The sequence below is a fragment of the Dipodomys merriami genome, unplaced genomic scaffold, assembly GCF_024711535.1.
Source record: "Dipodomys merriami isolate MVZ:Mamm:240054 unplaced genomic scaffold, mDipMer1.0.p SCAF_28, whole genome shotgun sequence".
Lineage (NCBI taxonomy): Eukaryota > Metazoa > Chordata > Mammalia > Rodentia > Heteromyidae > Dipodomys > Dipodomys merriami.
The window spans coordinates 8,519,340-8,542,281 of NW_027204270.1; the positions used below are offsets into that span (position 1 = coordinate 8,519,340).

General features: G+C 43.9%; 1 protein-coding gene across 1 annotated transcript; it reads right to left on the reverse strand.

The window, feature by feature from the left end:
• Positions 1-400: 400 nt before the first annotated feature.
• LOC138837958 (arylacetamide deacetylase-like 4 family member 1) lies at positions 401-10,840 on the reverse strand. The gene is made up of 4 exons (XM_070036953.1): positions 10,682-10,840; positions 8,318-8,534; positions 7,576-7,639; positions 401-1,700 (listed from the first exon to the last, which is right to left on the reverse strand). The coding sequence occupies exons 1-4, from the start codon at positions 10,838-10,840 to the stop codon at positions 929-931; spliced, it is 1,212 nt and encodes a 403-aa protein (XP_069893054.1). The 3' UTR covers positions 401-928.
• Positions 10,841-22,942: the final 12,102 nt, after the last annotated feature.

Consider the following 22,942-nt stretch of genomic DNA (forward strand, 5'->3'; position numbering starts at 1 on the left):
AACCAGCCCAGTTGCCTCTCAGTAGATGAATGGATCAAGAAAATGTGGTATACATACACAATGGAATTCTATGCTTTCATTAAAAAGAATGACATCGCCCCATTCATAAAGAATCGAAAAGACTTGGAAAAAATCATACTCACTGAAGTAAGCCAGACCCAAAGAAACATAGGCATCATGGTTTCTCACATTTGTACTGCTTAGTATATGTTTAGAATAGTCCTAGCAAAGGATCACAAAAGATTAATAGCTACATACATATGACCATATAAAATTATGCTAATTGAAATGAACTCCAAGACATGGAAACAACAGGGTTTTGTTGATGTTTTTAATGTTCTTTGTGAAATTATTTATTTATTCTTTCATTTTTTCCTTTTATCTTCTGTTGTCACTGATTTTGATTTTCGTACCCTGTGTCTTGTATATTCATTTGTCTAATTTGGGGACAGGAAAGGGAATAACAAAATGGTGAGACAAAGGACAAAGGGTGAACCAATGCAATAGTGATACTCACAAGATACTATGTTGGAAATGAACATTACATTTTGAGGGAGGTTGGGGGGAGGGAAAGTGGAGAAAACAAGGGAAAGGGTAACAATGTTAGATAAGAAATGTACTCAAGGGCTGGGAAGGTGGCTCAGTGGTAGAGTGCTTGCCTTGCATGCCTGAGGCACTGGGTTCGATTCCTCAGCACCACATAAGCAAAAAGAAAAAAGCCGGAAGTGGCGCTGTGGCTCAAGTGGTAGAGCACTAGCCTTGGGCTGATGAGCTGAGGGACAGTGGCCAGGCCCAGAGTTCAGGCCCCATGACCGGACCCAAAAGAAAAAGAAAAAAGAAATGTACTCATTACCTTACTTATGTAACTGTAACCTCTCTGTACATCAACTTTACAATAAGGTTAACTTTAAAAAACATTCTGAGTTCATCATATTTCCTTTAGAAAATTGACTATAGCATTAACAATGTTCAGAGTACAGGGGAAAGATATAAGCCTATGAAAGAATAGCATACATCCATGGAAACCATCTTCTGCGTGGTACCAGGTCACAGGGACCCCCTGGTCTTCCAAGCGCTTCTTATACAGTAGGCCATCATCTCGGAGGATGTCCCACTCACAGGTCACTATGAGAGCCCCTGGAAGCTGAGTGATAATCTGGTCATCAGCTATGAGGGGGGCATTTTCTACCTCAAAAACATGTCTGGTTTCCAGATAGGCAGCTTCATTAAAAGGTGCAGGAAATTCAAGTTTGTAGTCTTTGGTTCTGAACCTTTCAGGGAGATTGTCAACACTCAGGCATTTCTTATACTTCTCCCACATGTTGGCGGGAACATAAGCACCTGTTAACAAGGCATCTTTCCAGGAGGGGTCAATTGCAAAATATCGGCAGAAGCACATAATCATGAAGTCTCTAGTGAGAAATGGGACATTTTTGTTATGTTGATATGATGGTAACTGCAAATTGATGCCCTGGAGAGCAGGGTAAATCAAAATCTGAGCCCGAAGTTTTGGAATATCTGTTCTGCCAATCAAGGCCTGGCTGATGAGAGCTGCAGCAGAAGCCCCAATGCTGTCCCCAGAGACCACAACCCGGGAGGGGTCCACCCCATAGATATCTAGTGTCTTCAGGAAGTGGATGGTGGCATGCAAGCAATCTGAGGCACCGACAGGATAGTGGTAATCAGGAAGCTTTCGGTACCTGTGGGGGAAAAAAGAAAACCCGATACCCTAGTGAGCAAGAGTTAGAAGAGACCATTTGAACAGTGTCTTCTACCCCACTGAGGAGACCATGTCTGATTAATCCCTCTAAATGTTTCTAAAAAACTAAAATCTTTGTTCATATTGTGTGCCTGCTATGTGTGTGGTTGCTGTATGTGTGTATGTGTGTGGTTGTGTGTGTGTGTGTGTAAAGCATCTGTTTAGAGTCAGAATGGCTGAAATTCTCCATCCAGATCTATACACTGACTCCATATATAACAAACCCACCAGGATTCTGCAAGTTGAAATTTGTTGGCTTTAGAAACAGAAAACAAACAATCATGGGGGGAAAGATGCAACTGAAGCTGCCGGTGGTCCCACTGTCAGTAGTGGAAGGGAAGTTGAGGCTGATCTCAAGGGGAAATTGCTTTCAAGAAGGGAGCCAAGAATAGAAAGGAGAAAAGAAAAGCGATAATGTCAGAGGGAAAGAGACGGTATTCCCATGTTGAAGCATCTCTCAGCCATCTTCTTCCAGACACATCCTATGGCAGTCCACTGGCAAATCTGAAGCTCCTTTTCTCCCTGAGCAATTACACAGCTGTCCATCAATCTGCTCTGTCCATCTCTGCAAGAATCTGCTATAATGATACACTCTGAAATTCCTCAGAAGACATCAGAGCAGTTGCTTGTGCATACCTTTCTGTGGTTTCTGTTCAAGGGATCTTCATTTTCTCCAAGGCTTTCTAGATCATGGATTACTATGCTAGAAGCCTAGATGCCATGTTAGCCAGTTGGGATCAGGTCTTGGACATGGGACAGATGTTCTTCTCCTCAGTGTTATGACTAGTGGTGCTTAGTGATTTCCTGGCGTCCTACAGCTGCATTGTCTACTCATTCTAGGGAAATCCAAAATTAAATATGTCCATTGGTGAAACATAAAATAACAGAATGATTGTTAATTTTATTTCTCTCATTTCCTTCTCTAAACTGTATCACATTGACTTTTTGTGATCTTTTGGATTAAGACCCAGAATCATAGTGACTAGCACCTAACTGCCTCTTCTTTCACTCAAATGTTCCCTTGGTTTCTCAAGGACTAGAGTTGTTTCATGAGTTTCTTTCCACATTGCTTTTTACCTTCCTAGAAGTTGATTGAGGTATGTAGGTAAGTACTTGAAAAATGCAATGAAGGTCAACCTATTGAACCATTGTCCTACCAATGAACAAGACATTGTCTATGACCTTCAGACAATGCTGATTCCCTAATATCTTCATCCATTTCTCCCCTGAAAGATATGCTACCCTGATTCTCAGATTCACCTTATTTTGTCTATTCCTTTTTACATTGTTTTATTGGGACTAGGTGAATTTTTTAAATATTGGCTTGGTTTCGTTTTTAAATTCTTAAGGATATTATCAGGCTTTTTGTACACTTGTGAACATGTTTCCTTTAATTTTACTAAGATTTCTTTACATCTTAGGCTGTTAGGGTGGTTTCGTTTACCAAATAGCTATTGAATATTGCCTTATGGCTCCATTGCTCTATCAGTAGGGTGTGTTGTATTCCATCTGCAAAGGCTCATTTGCTCCAGTCTTGTTCTCTAGCTGGTGGGTCAAGTTATCAAGACATCTTTGGATTGACGCAGGCCGAGAAAACAGGGCCTATTGTTTTCATAGTCATATGTACGACTGTTCTAGTTACTAGCCCTTGCCTAAGGAACACCCCAAGACATCATCTAATTCCCTACCTTATAACCATCAAAAAGTACTGGTAAATAGCCAATTAGCAGGCAATTTTCTTTTTCAACCAAATAAAATGCCCTTCATGACACACTTGCAGTACTGCACCTAGCAGGGCTTGCTTAAGAGAACTTTTGAGGAGAGAAATCCTTAATTAAGGTTTAATGTTTATTCGCTGCATATCATTCATAGCCTTGTAACAGAATGTATTGTGAGAATGAGTATGCATGTTAACAAATACTATATAACCACACCTGTCACTGAGAACTGTCCATCATGAAGTACTCCTGTGAGAGGGGTTCTCAACCTTCCACTCAGCCAAAAGCAGCCTTAAATTGTTCCTGCCCCCATTTGGCAGAGCCTTGGAGCTCTCCTGCTCTGGCCTTATCCCAGAGTATACAATATATTCCACTTATTTTCTCTTTAATAAATTTGTGTGCTTCACGTTACTATGTACATTTTATTCAGTTCTTAGAGATGTCAAGAATCTAGAAAGGCTGATACCACCACCTGGTAATGAGATCATGAGGGTTCTGGCTTGCACAATAGATTAAAAATTGCTGGATTCATAATTAGTTGACATTATTGGGCACTGGTTGATGGTGGGGCTTAGCTGGAGGCAATAGATCACTTATGGTACCTCTGAAGTATACCTTGTTCCTTAAGCACTTACTGTTTCTCTCAGCTTTCTGGTTTGTACATAGTGAGCGACTTTGCTCTGCCACACTGTCTTGCTATCACCAGTTTTATCTTATAGCAACTCCATAACAGTGGAACAATTTGGTCATGGACTGATAACACTTGAAACTATGATCTAAAATAAATCTTTGAAAGGTTGTTAGAGTGATCAGACTTTCAAGTAACAAAGAAAATTAACTGGAGAAATGGGAATGTTGCAGTGACCACATGATAATATGGTTCTGAAGCCCTTGAAACTGGTTCGTGAAAGAAAGAGGGCTTGGAAAGTGGCTCAGTGGTAGAGTGCTTGCCTTGCATGCATGTGGCCCTGGATTCGATTCCTCAGCACCACATAAGCAGAAAAAGCCATAAGTGGCTCTGTGGCTCAAGTGGTAGAGTGCTAGCCTATGAAAAACTTATATGTAAGGTGGCAAGGCCCAAAAATGCTACAACTGGAGCGAGGTTGGTGATTCTGGGAGAAGCTCTGAAAACCAGAATGCCAATAAGAATGTAGACATAAGAGACTGAGTTCACGAGGTCTCAGATGGAAACAATTCTCTTGAGAATCAATCCATTCATGCTGCATTATGGCAAAGCGCTTGTCTATATTTTGTCCATGGCTTAAGATTTTGTGAGAGACTAAGTTTAAAGTTGAAGGGTTCATTAGAAAGAATATTGTACTATTTGTAAAGAAATGGAAAGACCTGGAAAAAGTTATGTTAAGTGAAGTGAGTCAGACCCAGAGAGACAGAAGATGCATGTTTTCCTTTATATGTAGAAAGTAGTTTTAGCCTATCAATTTATAAGTAAATATGTTGGAGGGTATGCAAGTATATACAAATGTATACACTGAAGTATGGTAGATTCAGTGGAGAACTCAGTGTAATTCCTTAGAAAGGCAAAGTCAAAGTTCAGCAAAGTAGAACACCAAGAAGCAGGTACTCAGAAGGAACGGGATGGAGTGAAGGATTTTAAAAGGGTAGGTGAATGCAGAGGGGAAGACAGGGGGATGGCAGACAAGGATCCAATGTATGTCCTACAAAATTAAGAAAAGTGATGGAGGGTAACATTGATCAAGGAATATTGTATTCATAAACTGCTTTGTTAAATGGCAAAGCCTTTTGTACACCTCCTTAAAGATAATATAAATCAATAAGTAAAGTGGGAGGACTAAGCAAAAAACTGATGGAAGTCATATCAAGGCAGCTCAGTATAGGCTATGGCATGGGTTTTTCTAAATTTTTCTTAATTCATGTTTTAGTGAAATCCGGTGGCAAAAGGCAGTGCAGGAATAAGTGAAAAAATGTACAGTTTAACCAGCAAAGTGCTATTGTGTTGGAATTTGTGAACAAAGATAGTGTCGTTGTTAAAATCATTAGTTTTTTTTTATAGACAATAAGAAAGAATTGTTGGGCGCCAGCAGCTCATGCCTGTAGTCCTAGCTACTCAGGAAGCTGAGATTTGAGGATCTCAGTTCAAAACTATCCCAAGCAGGAAAGTTTGTGAGGCTCTTCTCTCTAATTAAGCACCAGAAAATCAGAAGTGTCACTGTGGCTCAAAGTGGTAGAGTACTAGCCTTGAGCAAAAGAGCTCAGGGACAACAGCTAGGCGCTGAGTTCAAGCCCCATGGTCGACAGAGGAAAAAGAAAAGAAAGAAAGCAAAGCAAAAAGGAAAACACCTTCAGGATAGCTCAGGAAGTAGCCAGACATCTCCCCCTCTTAAGCTCAGGTGTAAAAGTCTATACTTAACCCTGGAACACTTGCCTTCTATAGGGACTCCTACAAAATTATTTCTCCACTATCAATTTCACTCATACACTAGGTGGCCATTGCACCTGTGGTGCACAGAGGGACCAGCTACTTCCTGAAATGTTGGTACGTAGCTATTGAGATCGTCCATGTGCTGATGTTTTGCAGATATGCAATGTAGACTTCTGAGAGTTCAAAGGAAGCCAAAGGGAATTAGACAATGTATGGCAATGCTGATGATCCCTCAATCTGTCCATGAAAAGATGATGGATGGGCAAAGGTGTGAGGGTGAAGCCTAAGCTACAGTGGAGAGCCAAGGGAGTTAAGGTTGTCAGGAATATGGATCTCAGGCTAAGCAAATCTGCAGCCAGGGTCCAGAGCCAGCTCGGCGGAGAGAAAGGATTGTCACCACACAGTCATAGGTACAGAACTGCCAATATCATTTGAGGGTCATATCCCACATCCGTTTGACAGAAAGGGAACTTAGGGCTTAATGTTTCTAATTCATTTTTATTTCTGTGCTGCTTTGCTTTTCAAATGGGAAGGTTTACTCTGCCTTTGCATATTGAAAGTTTTCAGGGACCCTCAAATGGTAAGTTACCTTGAGTCTCTGAAGTGACATTAAACTTGAACTTTTGAACAACATTGCAACTCTTAAGGTTTTGAGGACTCTTGGATAGGACTAAGTGCCTTTCATGTTATGAGATGGCTATAAGCTAGGGGTGGATATGAAGTATCCCACCAAAAGGCTATGTGTGTTAAATGCTTGATAGAGGACGGATCCAATCATTGTGCTATGACTGGAGTCACTGACATTATCAATGGGGGAATCTATTGATGGATTACTAACTTGATAGCATTACTGAGAGGTGGTTTTAGTTGTGTCCTACTTATAGAAACTAGGTCACAGAGTCTATGTGTTTCAATGTATTTTTCCTCTGGTCTCATTCTATCTCTCTCTGCTACCATGACATGGGCACCTTTGCCTAGTTTCTTCATATCTTCCTGCCACCATGATGATCTGCCTCACGTAGGAACACAGGAGTGAAACAAGCTAGCATGTATCAAACCTCCAAATCAGTAAATACGAAAATCCTTCCTCCTTTAAGAAGTTTTCTTTGCAGTTGTTAAAGTGATGAAAAGTGAATAAAATCAAAGTATGTAATCTTGTCTTTATCATTGTTCCTCCTTGCTGATTAGTGATGGTCATCTGTGTGTGTGTGTTTGCGTGTATGTGTGTGTGTGTGTGTGTGTGTGTGTGTGTGTGTGTGTGTGTGTGTGTGTGTTTGCCAGTCCTATAACTCTGGGGCTTGAACTCAGGGCCTAGGTGCTAGGTGCTGTCCCTGAGCTTTTGCAGATCAAGGCTAGTTCTCTACAGATTGAGTCACAGCTCTACTTCCAGTTTGTTTGGGGCATGTTTTGTTTCTTTGTTTCTTTGTTTCCATGGTTATGGGAGGTAAGAGTCTCAGATTGTCCTGCCTGAGCTCACTTTAAACTACAAAGCTCAAATCTCAGCCCCCTGATTAACTAGGATTACAGGAGTGAGCCATAATGCCAGCTGTTATGAGTATCTTATTCTATGCTTCCGATGTCCTGGTGCTCCCTGTTTCTCTGTCTGGGAGTGAATGTATCAAAGGGCATCTGCTCTCTTGTCCACAACCATCCTGGACTGATATGTCTGCTACTCCCCCATCTCTTGGGAAACTTACCCAACTGAGAGCAGCACTGAGTTCGTCTTCTGGGCCAGGAAATTGCATACGTTGTGGTAAAAATCTGCAAGACAAAAACAAGTGTGTGTCATGATGGGGGTCCAACATTTCTCACCACAGCCCCACTAACAACAGGTGCTGCTGTAGGCCTGTGGGTAGCATACAGCCCTTTCTCCTCTGAAACAGCACGGTGCAGTGCTGCATAGGCAAAGCCAGATATCTACAGTTTACCACGTGTCATAGCTCAAGTCGACCATGAGGTTCATCTTCTTCAATGTTTATTTCACAATAGAGGCAACTGAGGATCTAGAAGGTTCAGGCATTTGAAATAGATAAAGCCAACACTAAGGAGTTTTAGCTAAAAGGAGGAGTATTAATAAGTTCATATATCACTTCAATGCAGAAATAGGTGTGGCTGGGGAGGACATTATGATTAGTTCAAGTTCTCTGAGTCAGAGGACAAAGGCTATAATGGAAAGAAGGAAAGAGTCAGCAGCCTCATTGAGACATCTCAGGTCTCTTATAGGGACTAAGAGATGATAGTGTGAAGAATATTGCCGGAGAGGTTGTCATTCTATCCACTGAGGTGTCCCTTAGCCTCTTACTAGCATCTCCACACCAAACTCCACTGCCACTTGATTTGCCATCTCCCAAGAGATCCTCAGGTATCATATGGGCATGAGGCTGAGGGGTAATAAGACCCTTCATCTCCCACATCCAACATTACAGGAAAACTCCTTACCAAGACTGCCCATTATCGAGCCTCCTCCATGGTAGAAGATTATGCCTCGCCTGAGGCCAGAGGATGTACCCTTGGGCTGATACAGCCTTACCTGAATTGTTCCAAATCGCATATTGGTCACCATCATTTTAGGGTCATTCATTATAGGGAGTAGATCGTGTAAAAATTGGATTAAGCGAGGCATGGAGCAAATTCTCAGCTTCTCCAATATAAGCCCCTGGATGAGAGATGGAGACAAGATCTAGTTGTCCGTTTCCAAGACTCAATTCCCACCAACCATTCTGGTGTCAGTCCCAGAACATCAGTGTGGGCATGGCTCCTGTTCTGATGTGACTGAGTTGTCTTTCCACAAGGGACATAAATATTGAAGCTGACTCCGAGAAGTGGGAAGGTATAAATGCGAAATCAGAATTTCCCACCGTCTCCATTGAAAGCGCCCCTGGCCTTGTTGCTTTGTTTCTATTCTGAGTCTTAACTCGTTTCTCCCAGCCTATCCCTTCCTTACTCCTGAGGTACATTAGTGCTTTCATTTAGTGCTCGATCCATCCATTGCACATACACGTGAAGAAAGCTATTAGTTTTGGTCTCAGAGCCACATTTGGACTGCTGGGGGCCTCTTCCTCCACACGCAGGCCATGCAAAGTTGAGAGTGAACCAGAGACCTACGGCAGAGGCCTCCCTCTCTCCACAGCCTTGGCAGCTCTGAGGCTGTGTGAAATCCCCACTTGTTGCTCCATCCTTGAGGTGAGTCCCCCAGAATTAATCACCACTATTCAATACTGTCTGGGAAGTGACTGGCTGCCCTTTCTCATGACTTCCTTGTCGTCTGTTTTGCTCTTAACAGGAACAGTGTGTGACACTGTGTGAGGAAGCCATCACCCGGATGCAGGCCAATAGAATGGCTCGGTCCATCATTAGATTACCACTGACACCTCACATTGGAAGCAGTTTGCTCTCTGACCAGCTGAGGCTGGAACTGAATTGACAAGTTCGGCTGGTTACTCCTCACCACAGTTCAGCATCACTGTGGCCCTGCTGTGTGGCCTCCCAACTCCTTGCAGGACACCAGAGACATAAAGGGTGCTCAAGACCTGACCATTCTGTCTAAGAGCACCTACCACACCTGCACAGCAATAGCAGAGCAAAACAATATGGACTTTCCTCCATGCATGGACTGCATTGGGAGTAGACAATTTGATCTTATACAAGTATCCTCCATGTCAGTTTCTGCTACATTCTCATAGTTTTCTGCTACCAAATTGTATCCTTCTTCCACACTGTCTTGTCTACGTCTTTTTGCCGTTACTGTTTTGATGACAGCATTTGGTCTCTCAGGCCTAACTTCTTTCTAGGGCTTGAACAAAATATCTATGTACCAAATTAAATTATTAATATTATTTGGGCAGTAGAGGTTTATGTCTATAATCTTAATTACGAAAGAGGCCGAGAGTCAGAGGATCACAGTTGGAAGGCGGCCTGGGCAGAAAAGTCTGAGATTAGCCAGAAAATAATAAATAGGAGGATGGCTCATGTGATAGAGCACCAGCCATGATCAAGGAAGCTGAGCAAGAATGTGAGACCCTGGAAGTGGCGCTGTAGCTCAAGTGGTAGAGTGCTCGCCTTGAGCTGAAGAGCTGAGGGACAGCGCCCAAGCCCAGAGTTCAAGCCCCACGACCGACCCCAAAAAAAAGAATGTGAGACCCTGAGTTCAAGCTCTAGTCCTTGCACTATATAAGAATACATACATACATACATATAATTGCATATGATGATATACATATCATCATATGCAATTAGTCTCACTGTTCTGTCTCTTGTTGATATAAGTTGCAGAGCTCCAGAACAGACACTATTAGGTCACAGAAGACATTTTTATCCTTCCTGATGTTATGAAAGACTCATTTTTCACCGCAGCAACGCTTTCCTGGCAGATGTTAAAATTCAGGGCTGTGGTTCATGCCCCTTGGTTCCAACCATTCCAAACGGACCAACAACTGCAATCTCTAAGACATCTCAGCAAATTAGAGCCTCACTCATCCAACTGAAAGCTCTTTTCCCCCCAACGAATAACAGGAAGTAGTTCACCAACTGGGTACTGACTCATGCTACCCTGTACAGACAAGGCCACCAGGTACTACTTCAACTCTATCTAACACATAAAGATTACAGATTCTTTCCCATGAGAAACCTACTCTCTGAATTTCCTATGTTCCCTGTCTGTCCAGGAGCTCATTGAATGGCCACTCTACTGGCCAATGAACTCTAACTAAATTATAAAAGCACATGTCTTTTCACAGAATGATCTCCCAATATCCAGGTTCTCAGCACTCCAGCAAGACTTAATCATTAAAAGATCAAATTTACCCATTTTGTTAACTGGTTGAAGGCAAGGTACAAAATCCGAAACATCACTCTGTGGCTGATGGCAGGAGGAACATCAATAATCAGCAGAGCTTCCACTAAAAACCACAAGCTGACCCCCAGAACCCCAGCAGGGAGAAGGAGCACCAGAAAAGCAATCATGGCACCTTTCTTCCTTCAGAGTAGGCTGAGGAACTCCTACCACCTGGAAAAGGTCTTCAGAATATCTCTTCCCCACAGACCCAGGCACTTTATAACTTGCCGGATCTGATTCTCCACTGCCGGGAGAGGTTTTGGCACATGGAAATCATCTTCAATGCAAATGATTGCATCCGATTCTCAACTGAATAGGTTTTAACCCAACATGAGGCTGTGTTTTATCACACTACCTAAATATTCATCAATCTGGCTAGGAAAGGGGCAGGTAGTGGCTAAAGGACTCCTGGGAGTTGATGCTAAGCCATGGCCAAGCTGCTCAGAGATTGGGAAAACATTGAGGAAGTCCTCTCAGGAGCCCTGTGTTTCTCCTCAGTTGGAAAATCAGAGATTAGCAAAGCTGTCTCTGTGCCAAAGTAAAAGAGGAAGAAAAGCCACTACCCACCCTTCCCCTAGTCTGACATGTTCAAAGGCTAAAACTAAGCTTCATAACGAGTATATCTGCCATCTCTCTTATTTTCTATAGTTTCATGATTTGACATGTGTGGCCTGGTTGTTTTAATAGACACAGCACTTTCCAAGGTTAACAATGTTGAGAGAAAGCAAATAATTCTCTTGTGAGTACACTTTTCACATATAATCTAAGAAATGCAGAATTCATATCCTCAACCACCAACATTCTTGGTCTCTCAATGACAAGTCTCTATCTACCTGCCACGACTACCCTATAAAGGGACGAGACAATCAAGTGCAACACTTTTTCCCCAGAGTGCACTGAAATCATCTCAGCCACCCAGTTGGGAAGGTGGTGACTCAGCCTTGCTTTTGTCTTCCTGGGGAAACACCATAGAAATTTCTGTGTATGTTGTTTCCTAGCTTTCTTCCTTAGCAGTCATTACTTCACTGTCAGTACCTTGGCCCTGGTGTGACTGTACCCTTCATGGGAACATGAGAAGTAGGTTATGTTTTCATTTTATTTTATTTTATTTTATTTTGTAGGTCATGGGGTTTGAACTCTGGGCTTGGGTGCTGTCCCTGAGCTCTTCAGCTCAAGGCAAGCACTCTACCACTTGAGCCACAGCGCCACTTCTGGTTTTCTGGTGATTAATTGGAGATAAGAGTCTCACCGACTTTCCTGCCTGGTCTGTCTTTGAACCTCGATCCTCAGATCTCAGCCTCTTGAGTAGTTAGAATTATAGGCATGAGCCACCAGCACCTGGCTAAGTTATATTTTCAATGGAAATCATCTTCTGAACTGGTGGCCTTATTGAATCTCAAATTTTCTAGTAATAAACTCAGTTGCTGGTGGAATGTGGCCCTAGGGTGCGTGCACGTATAGAGCTCTTCGTTCAATTCCCAGCAACGGCAACAGACAGCATATTTTGATCCTCTGCTGAGAATCCTCCACTGGAGACAGAACAGACTAAGCAAGGACAGGGATAACCAATCTCATCTTTGAGTAAATTCTTGCGCAGATAACAGTAAAGATGAACTACTCAACACCAAGCACATTTTGAGACATTGGGGCCCCCGGGATGGATTTTCAGATCAACACTTGTCCCATGAAGCTTGCTGTGTACCAAATGGTGCTTGTTTTAAGGTGGGTCACTTGGAATTGCTGTAGGTAACCACTGTGGGAATAAAGTTCTTTGCACAGGTAACTGAGGGAGATTGATTGAAGGATCCAGAAACGTGTGAATGTCCTGGTAGGAACTGAGAAGCAGATATACAAATAATGGGGTATTCTTCAATTCAAGGAGGTACAGAAAAGGCACAGTGAACACTGAAGCAGAGAGAAGTAATGTTTCCTACCCAAGCAACAGCATTGTGCTAAGAGGCAGGAGACAGAATTCTAGTGCTATCTTTTGGAACTTTCTCTTGGCATTTATGGATGATGATCAAATGAAACCACCTCCAGGATGAGAAGATCTTCCTGCAGAACTGAAATCAACATGGATGTCCTTTCCCATGGCTTTGGTGGTCACTTTTTGAAGTGAACAAGACAGATTGGAACCAAACAGGTGAGGCTGAGCCAGGCACAGTAGAATACATGGGCTTGTAGAAGGGGTTTGTTCCTCCATGTCTGGAAAAAATCCCCATCCAGTACTAGGGCATGAATTGACTTCATACGGATGGTGGGTTGTAAGCATGAAATATCCAAAACAAAAGGGCACTGCAAAATATCTAATAACTATGCCCTTACTTAGTTCTTCTCCTATCACCCTGGATACAGAGTAGCAAAATAGAGAATGAAATAAAGAAAAAGCAACCAACCAAACAGGACTCGAGATAAGATAGGCTTATTAGAATTGAAAGAGGATCAAGGGATCTGCCTCAGGAAGGAACTTTGCAGTGGAGGGTCCCAAACATCATGCCTTTTGTGGGGAAGGAGTCTGGAGCCATCGTCATTCATAGACAAGTGGGTGATGTGTCACAAATGTCTGGAGAGTGAGCAACGTCTTCAACTCTTCCTACATGTCTTCTTGGCCATGGATGGCTACAATGCCAAGTGAGGAGAAAAGGAGGAGGGGGTGGTAGGGGATGGGGGAAGAACCAGACCTCGCCGTGCTTCTAGGCAAGATACTTGGATTTTTTTTCCAAGTGCTGGGGGAAGATTGAGGTCTTTGTGCAGTGCAATAGCACGAGTTGACTTGCGCTTTTAAAATTACTTCCATTGGGCATTTCCTCCAAAAGTTCCACATAAAACCACTCCATGACCCAGCAATGGGGCTCCTAGTTGTGTACCCACACTGGGGGGAGTACAAGGACTGAGGTAGACCCTGTTCTTTAGTGTTCACAGAGGTATTACCCCCCAATACCTAAAAGTGGGAATGACAAGTGGGTCTATCAGCACACGAGCAGATAAACGAATGTGTTCGTGCATGCATTGAAATGTAATGCCACTCCAGAAGCAAGGAGGAGAATCAGGGCAAATCTCATTGGCACGCCACTTCCAAAGCTAAGGTATGGCTTCCTATGAACAGACAATGGGGCTTCTGACTGTCGGGTTGGGTCTTTCTTTCTCCTGTTTCTCCCTGGTCAGTCTCTCCAAGTAAGCCAGCTATTCAGATGTGTGTCTTATGAAGAGTTATAAAACAGAGATCGCTGGAAAAGTAGCCTTTCAATACCCAGGACAAGCATGGGTCCGGAGACAATTTCCTACCCAGAGGAAACGATCTTACAAAACCTCTGCTAAGGCCATTGTCTTATATGGAATTTTTTTGTTCTGCTACAAGCAGATAGTTCTTACTCATATTGCACCTTGTCAACTCTTCTGCTCATGTGTCCTCCTGAGGAGTGGATAGGATTCTTTCTTTGAGGATCAGAGGGCTGTATGTAAACCATCACACTGTGCCCCAGTCCCTGAGAGATCACCTTGGGGAATAAATGCACATTCTACTACTTGACCTTGATCTGTGTCTTCCCCAGGTGAGTGAAACAATGATTAATTCAGTGATAGCCTGTATATCAAATCTGATACAAAGGTGAGAGGGGAGGAAGATTTAGAATTCTTTCCGAGTTTGATAATAGGTGCACTGTGTTGTTCTATAAGCAGTGATGTCTCGGGGCTGGGAAGGTGGTTCAGTGGTAGAGCGCTTGCCTTGCATGCCTGAGACCCTGGGTTCGATTCTTCAGCACCACATAAGCAAAAAGAAAAAAGCCGGAAGTGGTGCTGTGGCTCAAGTGGTAGAGCGCTAGCCTTGAGCTGAAGAGCTGAGGGACAGCGCCCAGGCCCAGAGTTCAGGCCTCACGACCAGACCCCCCCCCAAAAAAAAAGCAATGATGTCTCTAACCAAACATCAGTGAAGTCCTGGAGCCTGAGCTATGACCTGAGAATCTGGTTAAAAAAAATAGTAATACAGAAGTATAAGATTTGGAAGCAAATTTATCTCCTTCTTAGGCAAAGAAACATTCTTCTTTTGAGAACCAGCTCTGGTTCACTGCCCAGTCTTGGTAGAGTCTCACTGCTTGGTCATGGATGATCAGAATACACTTTTGGGGGACACATTCAGGCCATAGTCATGTTGAACTTTCCATCATGAACCTGGTTCTTCCTGACCCACTTGGTCATGTACGAGGCATGTACAGCAGCAATCTGTCATCACTGATAGTGATAAATAAGACACTCAGCTGAGGCAGATCTGAAGAGAAAATGTGAATTGCAGGAACAAGTTGCCTGGACTCCTTCATTATCAATGCCTGTTCATTAACTCTACTTTCATACCCATAGCTTGCTGAAGACTTGGTTAGAACCAGGCAAAGGAGGAAGACAGAGCCCAGTCTTGGTTTACAGATGGATATGTAAAACATTCAAGCACCAAAGAGTAGCTGGAGCAGAATTATAGCTGCTCATATATGACCCGGAAGAACAACATAGGAGGAAGAGATGCAGGACGCCCATGGAACATTGACTTCCCAGTTTATCTGGACTGGAAATCCGTCATATGTGTGGTTCTTCATAGACTGACCTGATGATTTTCCCAGGTGAAAATCCATCCAGGGAATCCATTGTGATAAATACTTAATAGCCATATGGGTAATAGAACATACTTCATATAGCATTTCCACAGCAAAATGGGGACTGCTATCGCAGTGCTGACAGGAGGGCAGAGAGATACTATTCTGAAAATAGGCTGGAAAACACTCCAGAGAAAGCACAGAGTTCCTCACTGGGGATGTGGCCAGATGGGAGCAATGTGGTATGTATGGAGAGATATCTAGACAAGATGAGAGGAATTCATCTTAGATAAGTAGCTGTCACCAGTTCTAAAGGGTGAGCCCATGGATGTGGACCATTCTCTGCTTTGTAAACTCAGAAGTAGGCTTGGCTTCTTTTCCCATCACCCTCTGGTATGGCTACAGAGTAGGGTAGATTCTAAGGTGGACCAAGGGCTGGGAAGTTGGCTCAGTGGTAGAGCGCTTGCCTTGCATGCCTGAGGCCCTGGGTTCGATTCCTCAGCACCACATAAGCAAAAAGGAAAAAGCTGGAAGTGGCGCTGTGGCTCAAGTGGTAGAGTGCTAGCCTGGAGCTGAAGAGCTGAGGGACAGCGCCCAGGCCCAGAGTTCAGGCCCCACGACCAGACCCAAAAAAAAAAAAAAAAAGAAAAGAAAAGAAAAGAAATAAGGCGGACCAAGCTGTTTATATCCTTGTGTGATCTCCTGTGACTTGCTTGTGATGGGGTAAATATGACATGTATGTGATTACATGTTCATGATTTCATCACAGTAGATTCTGAAGACCATCTTAGTTTGTCCCTCCCTTGCTGGTTTAAGAAGAGAAGCAGCTATTTGGAGAAGGTCACATGAAAAGAAGATACGAGGGTCCAGGAATGTGGCCTAGTGCTTGCCTAGCATGCATGAAGCCCTGGGTTCCATTCCTCAGTATCACATAAACAGAAAAAAGTCAGAAGTGGAGCTGTGGCTTAAGTGACAGAGTGCTAGCCTTGATCAGAAGAAGCTCAGGGATGGTTCCCAGGCCCTGAGTTCAAGCCCCCAAAACCAAATAAAGAAAAAGAAAAAGGAAGGAAGGAAGGAAGGAAGGAAGGAAGGAAGGAAGGAAGGAAGGAAGGAAGGAAGGGAAGGAGGAAGGGAGGGAGGGAGGGAGGGAAGATTAGTGGGTTCTGGATGTTGGGAGTGGTGATATCTGATCAGTAATGACCAAGAAACACATGTCCTCAGCCTTTAACCCAAAAGTACTATATTCTGCCTAAATTATTGAATAAAACTGGATTTTGACCATTACTAGTTGAGCATTAGAGGAGACTGAAGTTCTAACATCTTCTTCATGGGCCTATAAGATTATCCATAAGCTAGAACCCAGCTAAGTTGTGTCCAAACCTCTAACCTATAGAAACTACAACACAGTGAAATGCCAGTTATATTTAAAAAGCAATTTGTGGTGTCTGCATTGCACAGACAGTGAATCCAAAGCCATGGCTCCATGAACATAGCCAGAGCTGACTCCATGGCCACTTTCCATTGTCCTCCTTAACACACCGCCAGCACAGTGTCTGGTATATCATCACTGACCAGTGAGCATAAGCCAGTACCCCATTAGACTATGTGGTTTTTGCAAAATGCTCTCACGAAGCTCGGGTTCTCAACATTGCAGCACAACACCATCTAAAATGTACCCATGTCACTGTGAGGTGGAGAACCGCACACAGAATCTGGAACTTCCTTGGGTGGCTGATGGCATGAGGAATGTCAATAGTAAAGAGATAATCTGGGGGCTGGGAAGGTGGCTCAGTGGTAGAGTTGCTTGAACTATGGCTCACATGGCAGAGCACTACCCTTGAGCTGAAGAGCTTAAGAGACAGAGCCAGGCTGAGTTCAGGTCTCATGACCGACAGAGAGAGAGAGAGACAGACAGAGAGACAGAGACAGAGACAGAGTGGGGGCTGGGAAGGTGGCTCAGTGGTAGAGTGCTTGCCTCACATGCATGAGGCCCTGGGTTCAATTCCTCAGCACCACATAAACAGAAAAAAAATGGAAGTGGTGCTGTGGCTCAAGTGGTGGAGTGCTAGCCTTGAGCTGAAGAGCTGAGTGACAGTGCCCAGGCCCAGAGTTCAGGCCCCACGACCAGCAAAAAAAGAGAGAGAGAGAGAGAGAGAGAGAGAGAGAGATAATTTGCATGAACCCACAAAACTGATCCTCAGACAAGAATGCATTCACCAAAGTTAAGGATATTGTAAAGCAAAGGATTATTAGTAAAGCATGGAACTCTTTTTCCTTCAGGGTGAGCTGAGGAAAGCCTGTCCCTTGGGAAAGACCTCAGGGAACTCGCATGCCCACAGACCCAGATACCTTATAACTTGCCTTTGCCTCCAGGGTCCTGCTGTCCTCACAGACAGAGGCTTTGGCACATTGAAAACATCCTCCTTGAAAGTGATTGCAGCAGATATTTACCTGCACAAGCTTAGCCCCATGGGTGTGATTACTGCATCACCCTGATTGTCACCGGCAAGGTTAGGAGAGGAAAGACAGACATTTCTGGGAAAGGATTCTAGTCCTCATCCATAATACTGACACATTCAGAAAACACGCAGTTCGTATGGGTTATAAAATCAGAAGAAAGATATGATCATTTTGCTCCTACCTCTAGTCACTATCCAGATCTATACTGTATTATAAAATCCACCTCACATTTACTCCTTGTGCTAGCTAGCTGTTTTATTTTGTATGCTTGCATGCTTTGATGTCTATTTTTTCCCAGTCCAAAAGGTATTGTCACTAAGAGGGTGAGCCAATTCTGAGAGACAGTATACAACTCTCCTGTGAGTGTACTTTTCTTTTCTTTTCTTTTCTTTTTTTTGGGGGGAGGGTCCAGTCGTGGGGCCTGAACTCTGGGCCTGGGCGCTGTCCCTCAGCTCTTCAGCTCAAGGCTAGCGCTCTACCACTTGAGCCACAGCGCCACTTCCGGCTTTTCTCTTTTTGCTTATGTGGTGCTGAGGCAAGTGCTCTACCACTGAGCCACCTTTTCACCAACAAGCCAAGCAATGCAGAGTCCCCTCCCTCAGCCACCACAGTTACGGCTTCTTGACACCAGGCTGTCATGACTGTACTCTGGTCAAGCATCAGAGAATCAGGACAGCCTCAGGGTTTATTATGTGTTCTTAACAAGTCACTCCTGAGGCTGGTGACTAAGCTTTGAGCATTTCTTCATGTGGAAACACAATGAAGGAGCCTATCTATCATTCTCCCTGTCCTTCTATCTTCTGACTCTTCTTCCTTTGGGTGCCCGACTTGTCTGTGCCCCTCCTTGGGATCCTGTGAATATAAGCATATTTTTTTTTAATGGCAATCATTTTCTGGTTTGGTGACTTATTGAACCTCAAATTGTCTACGTTAATTGACTGTATTTTATAACAATCTGGAGCTGGTAATGTGGTTCTGGGGAGAGTGAATACACACATGAAACTCATGGTTCAATCCCCAGAAAAAATAACCATGTAAGTCACCATTTTTTCCCACTCTGGTATGAGGGTTCACTGCACTGGAGACAGAAAAACAGGAAGAGAAGAAAGAAACAAACCATTTTAGTCTTTAAGTTCTTGCATGGATCCCAATGAAGAAGCATCTGCCCAATACCAAGCACATTCTCAGGTATCATGGGTAGAAGGATGAGCAGATAGACATCTGCCCATGGGGCTTTAAGTATGCTGAAATCACAGCACTACAGAAGATCATCATTGTTGAGATCATTTCTTCTCACATGTAATGAGGTGAATTAATGATCCTCAGTGATAGGTGTGGATATAGCCAATGGTGAATGGCCTCAGAAGAGGAGAAGACCTAAACTCAGGGAAGAAGGCACATGAAGATGAAGGCAGAGCAGAGAGACTTTTTTGTCAGTCATGGGGCTTGAACTCTGGGCCTGGGCGCTGTCCCTTTGTTCTTCAGCTCAACCACTTGAGCCACAGTGCCACTTCCAGTTTTCTGAGTGGTTTGTTAGAGATAAAAGTCTCACATCCTTTTCTGCCTGGGCTGGCTTCGAACTGTGATCCTCAGATCTCAGCCTCCTCAGTAGCTAGTATTATAGGCATGAGCCACCAGCATCCAGCGAGCAGAGAGACTTTGCCACAAGATTCAGCATGCACCATGAGGGGTTACAAGAGAAAGACGGGGTTCTAGCTAGAGCTTCAGCTAGAGCCTGGATCTGTAGCTTCTTGCATTTCACACTGCAGTCCCAGATTTGTTGGAGAACATATTTCTGCTGTTCAAGCCATTTCAACAAACTAATACTAGGCTTTTTTGGCAGAATATATAGCTTATGATTGAAATGTAGATTATATTGCATGCTATAGGAAAAAATGGGTAGAGTGTTTCAAGAAGGGTCTTTGGAAGACACAAACCTTTGACATAGTTCTTAGAAAACTTCCCTTGAAGCGTGGAATTTAAGTGGCAATCTGAAGCCTGATTATATATGTACACTGAGCTTCTTTGGCAGACTAAGGCTTCTGAGGGAGGAGAAGGAAGGTGGGTCAGTGACCCAGCAGGATCTGTGTGACTGTGATGAAAACTGAGTGGGGAAAAGCAAGGGATCATGGGGGATGGGGGAGGGTTTAGGAGGGGGCTGTGGTTCATTGTAAGGTATTTGGATTTTATTCCATGTGCTGGGTAATCCTTGAGGTTCTTATGAAAGGGAGTACCATAAACTCTTCAGTCTTAAAAACCTGCTTTGATTTGGCATTTCCCCTCAAAGCTCCCTGTAGACCCAACAATGCCACTCATAGATACATACTCAATAGAAGGGAAAGCAGGGGGAAAGACAAGCACCATCAGTGTTCATACATGCATGTATTCCCAATACCAAAGGTGGGAATGACACAAGGGTCTAAAACACACGACTAGATACATACATATATGGTTGTTGTTTTTTTTTGGGGGGGAGGGGTCCGTCATTGGGCCTGAACTCTGAGCCTGGGCGCTGTCCCTCAGCTCTTCAGCTCAAGGCTAGCGCTCTACCACTTGAGCCACAGTGCCATTTCCAGCTTTTTTCTTTTTGCTTATGTGGTGCTGAGAAATTGAACTCAGGGCCTCAGGCATGCAAGGCAAGCACGCTACCACTGAGCCATCTTCCCAGCCCCTGGATACACACATATATGTTAATCTGCACTGAAATACTTTTCAGTCACGGAAAGCAAAGGAGAGAATTGGGGCAAATCTAATGAGTTGTTGCTTCTGTCTGGTGTCCTCTTTCTTTCTTTGCCCTCTCACTCCTGGGTTGGTCTCTTCGTGGAAGCTAGCTGCTCAGACAAAAGTGTCCTATGAAGAGGGACAAAGCAGTGATCTTAGGAAAGGGAGCCTTTCAACTCCCACTTGGAGGGATAAAGATAAGCTTGGATCCTGAGACAATCCCTTGCCACCGGTGAAGAGTCCCTTGTGTGCCAAGCTCAGTGTCCTGAGTGGAAACTTTTGCTGTCTGCTGTATCCTATTTTGGGTTCTTTTATTTTGTCATGGGGCCTGAACTCTGGGCCTGGGCGCTGTCCCTCAGCTCTTCAGCTCAAGGCTAGCGCTCTACCACTTGAGCCACAGCACCACTTCCGGCTTTTTTCTTTTTGCTTATGTGGTGCTGAGGAATGGAACCCAGGGCCTCATGCATGCAAGGCAAGCGCTCTACCACTGAGCCACCTTCCCAGCCCAGAACAAGTTTTCTTTAATCCTATCTCTACCTGATATCTTAGAACCTTGAATTACCTTACATTACCACATTACCATAATAAAATACTGGAGGCAATTAACTGACAGAGAAAAAGGGTTATTGGGGCTCATGGTTCTTTTATTTTTTTGCCGGTCATGGGGCCTGAACTCTAGGCCTGGGCGCTGTCCCTCAGCTCTTCAGCTCAAGGCTAGCGCTCTACCACTTGAGCCACAGTACCACTTCTGGCTTTTTGTGCTTATGTGGTGCTGAGGAATCGAACCAAGGGCCTTGTGCATGCGAGGCAAGCACTCTACCACTGAGCTACCATCCCAGCCCCTATTTGTGGTTCTTAATCATAGACATCATGGCATCCGCCCCATCCCTATGTTCTGTGTATACTTCTGAGAAGTGGACAGGGCCCTTTCTTGGTGACCCTGAAGGAATGCAGGTGGCTAGTGACATGGTGCCCATTGTGAGAGAGAGCAGCAGGTTCTCCTGAACAGTGCGCATTGTCATCTCTTATCTCGGCACCTTCATCAATAGCCTCCATTATGCTTTCCATGCCAGTTCTGGTACCCATGTGCACTGGGAAGGAGTGATTAATTAATCACCCAGATTGTTCATTGTGGAACTGTATTGTGATAAGCACTATGTTCCTTGGCCAACGACCAGTGAACTTCCTGACACCTATCAACAGCCCCAGGAATAGCCTGGAAACCTGGACTCCTTGAGCAAATACTGGAGATAACAGCAGGTTACTCTTGAATCCAGTCAGACATTCAGCCAAAGGCACTTGGCAAGACTGATGCCAGAGTCCTGCCCCTGTTAGATAATATATTTTTGTGCCTTTCCACTGCAAAAATGAGGGTGACTTTTGTATAGCAGCAGAGAACCAACATACATTTTTAGTACACCAAGGGGGGCACTGTAGACTTAAACTTGCACCCAATTCCACCCTATGTTTAATGAGGTTGACATACCTGCTCACATTTCTACTCTTGTGTGGACAGAATCTAAGGGGGTGTTGATATGCTACTATTGGACTCTATTTCACTTTCGAAACCCTGCATTACTAATCCCTCTACCCCCACACACAACTAGAAGTGCATTTATGAGAGAATACAGCACCTACATCCTTAAGAAAACTCTTCTTTGATTGTTTCTCTGTAAGCCAGGAGGATCATGGAGAAAGCCACATAGACATAAGATCCTTAATTTTATTCTAGATTAGATTATGGAATTATACAGGAATCAGGATAGCACTTCCCACCTAAGGGGTTGTAAGTGTGTTGACCATAAAAAGCAAAAGACAAGCCAAGTGCCAGTGGCTTATGCCTGTAATCCTAGTTACTCAGGAGGCTAAGCTCTGTGGATCGCAGTTCGAAGCTAGCCCAGGCAGGAAAATCTGTGTGACTCTTATCTCCAGTTAACCACCAGAAAACTGGATATGGCTGTGATTCAAGTCAAAAAAAAAAAAAAAGCTCAAGGATGACACCCAGGCCCTTAGTTCAAGTCCCAGGACTGGCACACACACACACACACACACACACACACACACACACACACACACACACACACACACACACACACACACACACACACACACACACACACACACACACACGAAGATAGTTGCGGTGCCAAAAACCTGCATTTCCAGAATTCAGCAGTGAAAGTCAGGACAATCTTCATTTTGAAGCCAATCTGGACTACATAATAAAACCTTATCTCAAGAAACCCCCAAGGAAAAATGGAAAGCAGGCCAGAAGACCAATGTTTGATATGTTTGGTCTACAAGAACGCTGTCATTATTTGAGAGTGCATAGAACCATAATTTTTATTGGGCTGGGAAGGTGGCTCAGTGGTAGAGTGCTTGCCTTGCATGCATGAGGCCCTGGGTTCGATTCCTCAGCATGGCATAAGCAGAAAAAGCCAGAAGTGGCTCTGTGGTTCATGTGGTAGA

Bases quoted from the DNA above. Each gene is read 5' to 3' on its own strand.
- LOC138837958 (XM_070036953.1), bottom strand. From the start codon at position 10,840: ATGATTGCTTTTCTGGTGCTCCTTCTCCCTGCTGGGGTTCTGGGGGTC. The intron at 7,640-8,317 runs GTAAGGAGTTTT...TTTGTCTTGCAG, and splicing joins CTCGATAATGGGCAGTCTTG to ATTTTTACCACAACGTATGC. The intron at 1,701-7,575 runs GTAAGTTTCCCA...TTTCCCCCACAG, and splicing joins TCAGTGCTGCTCTCAGTTGG to GTACCGAAAGCTTCCTGATT.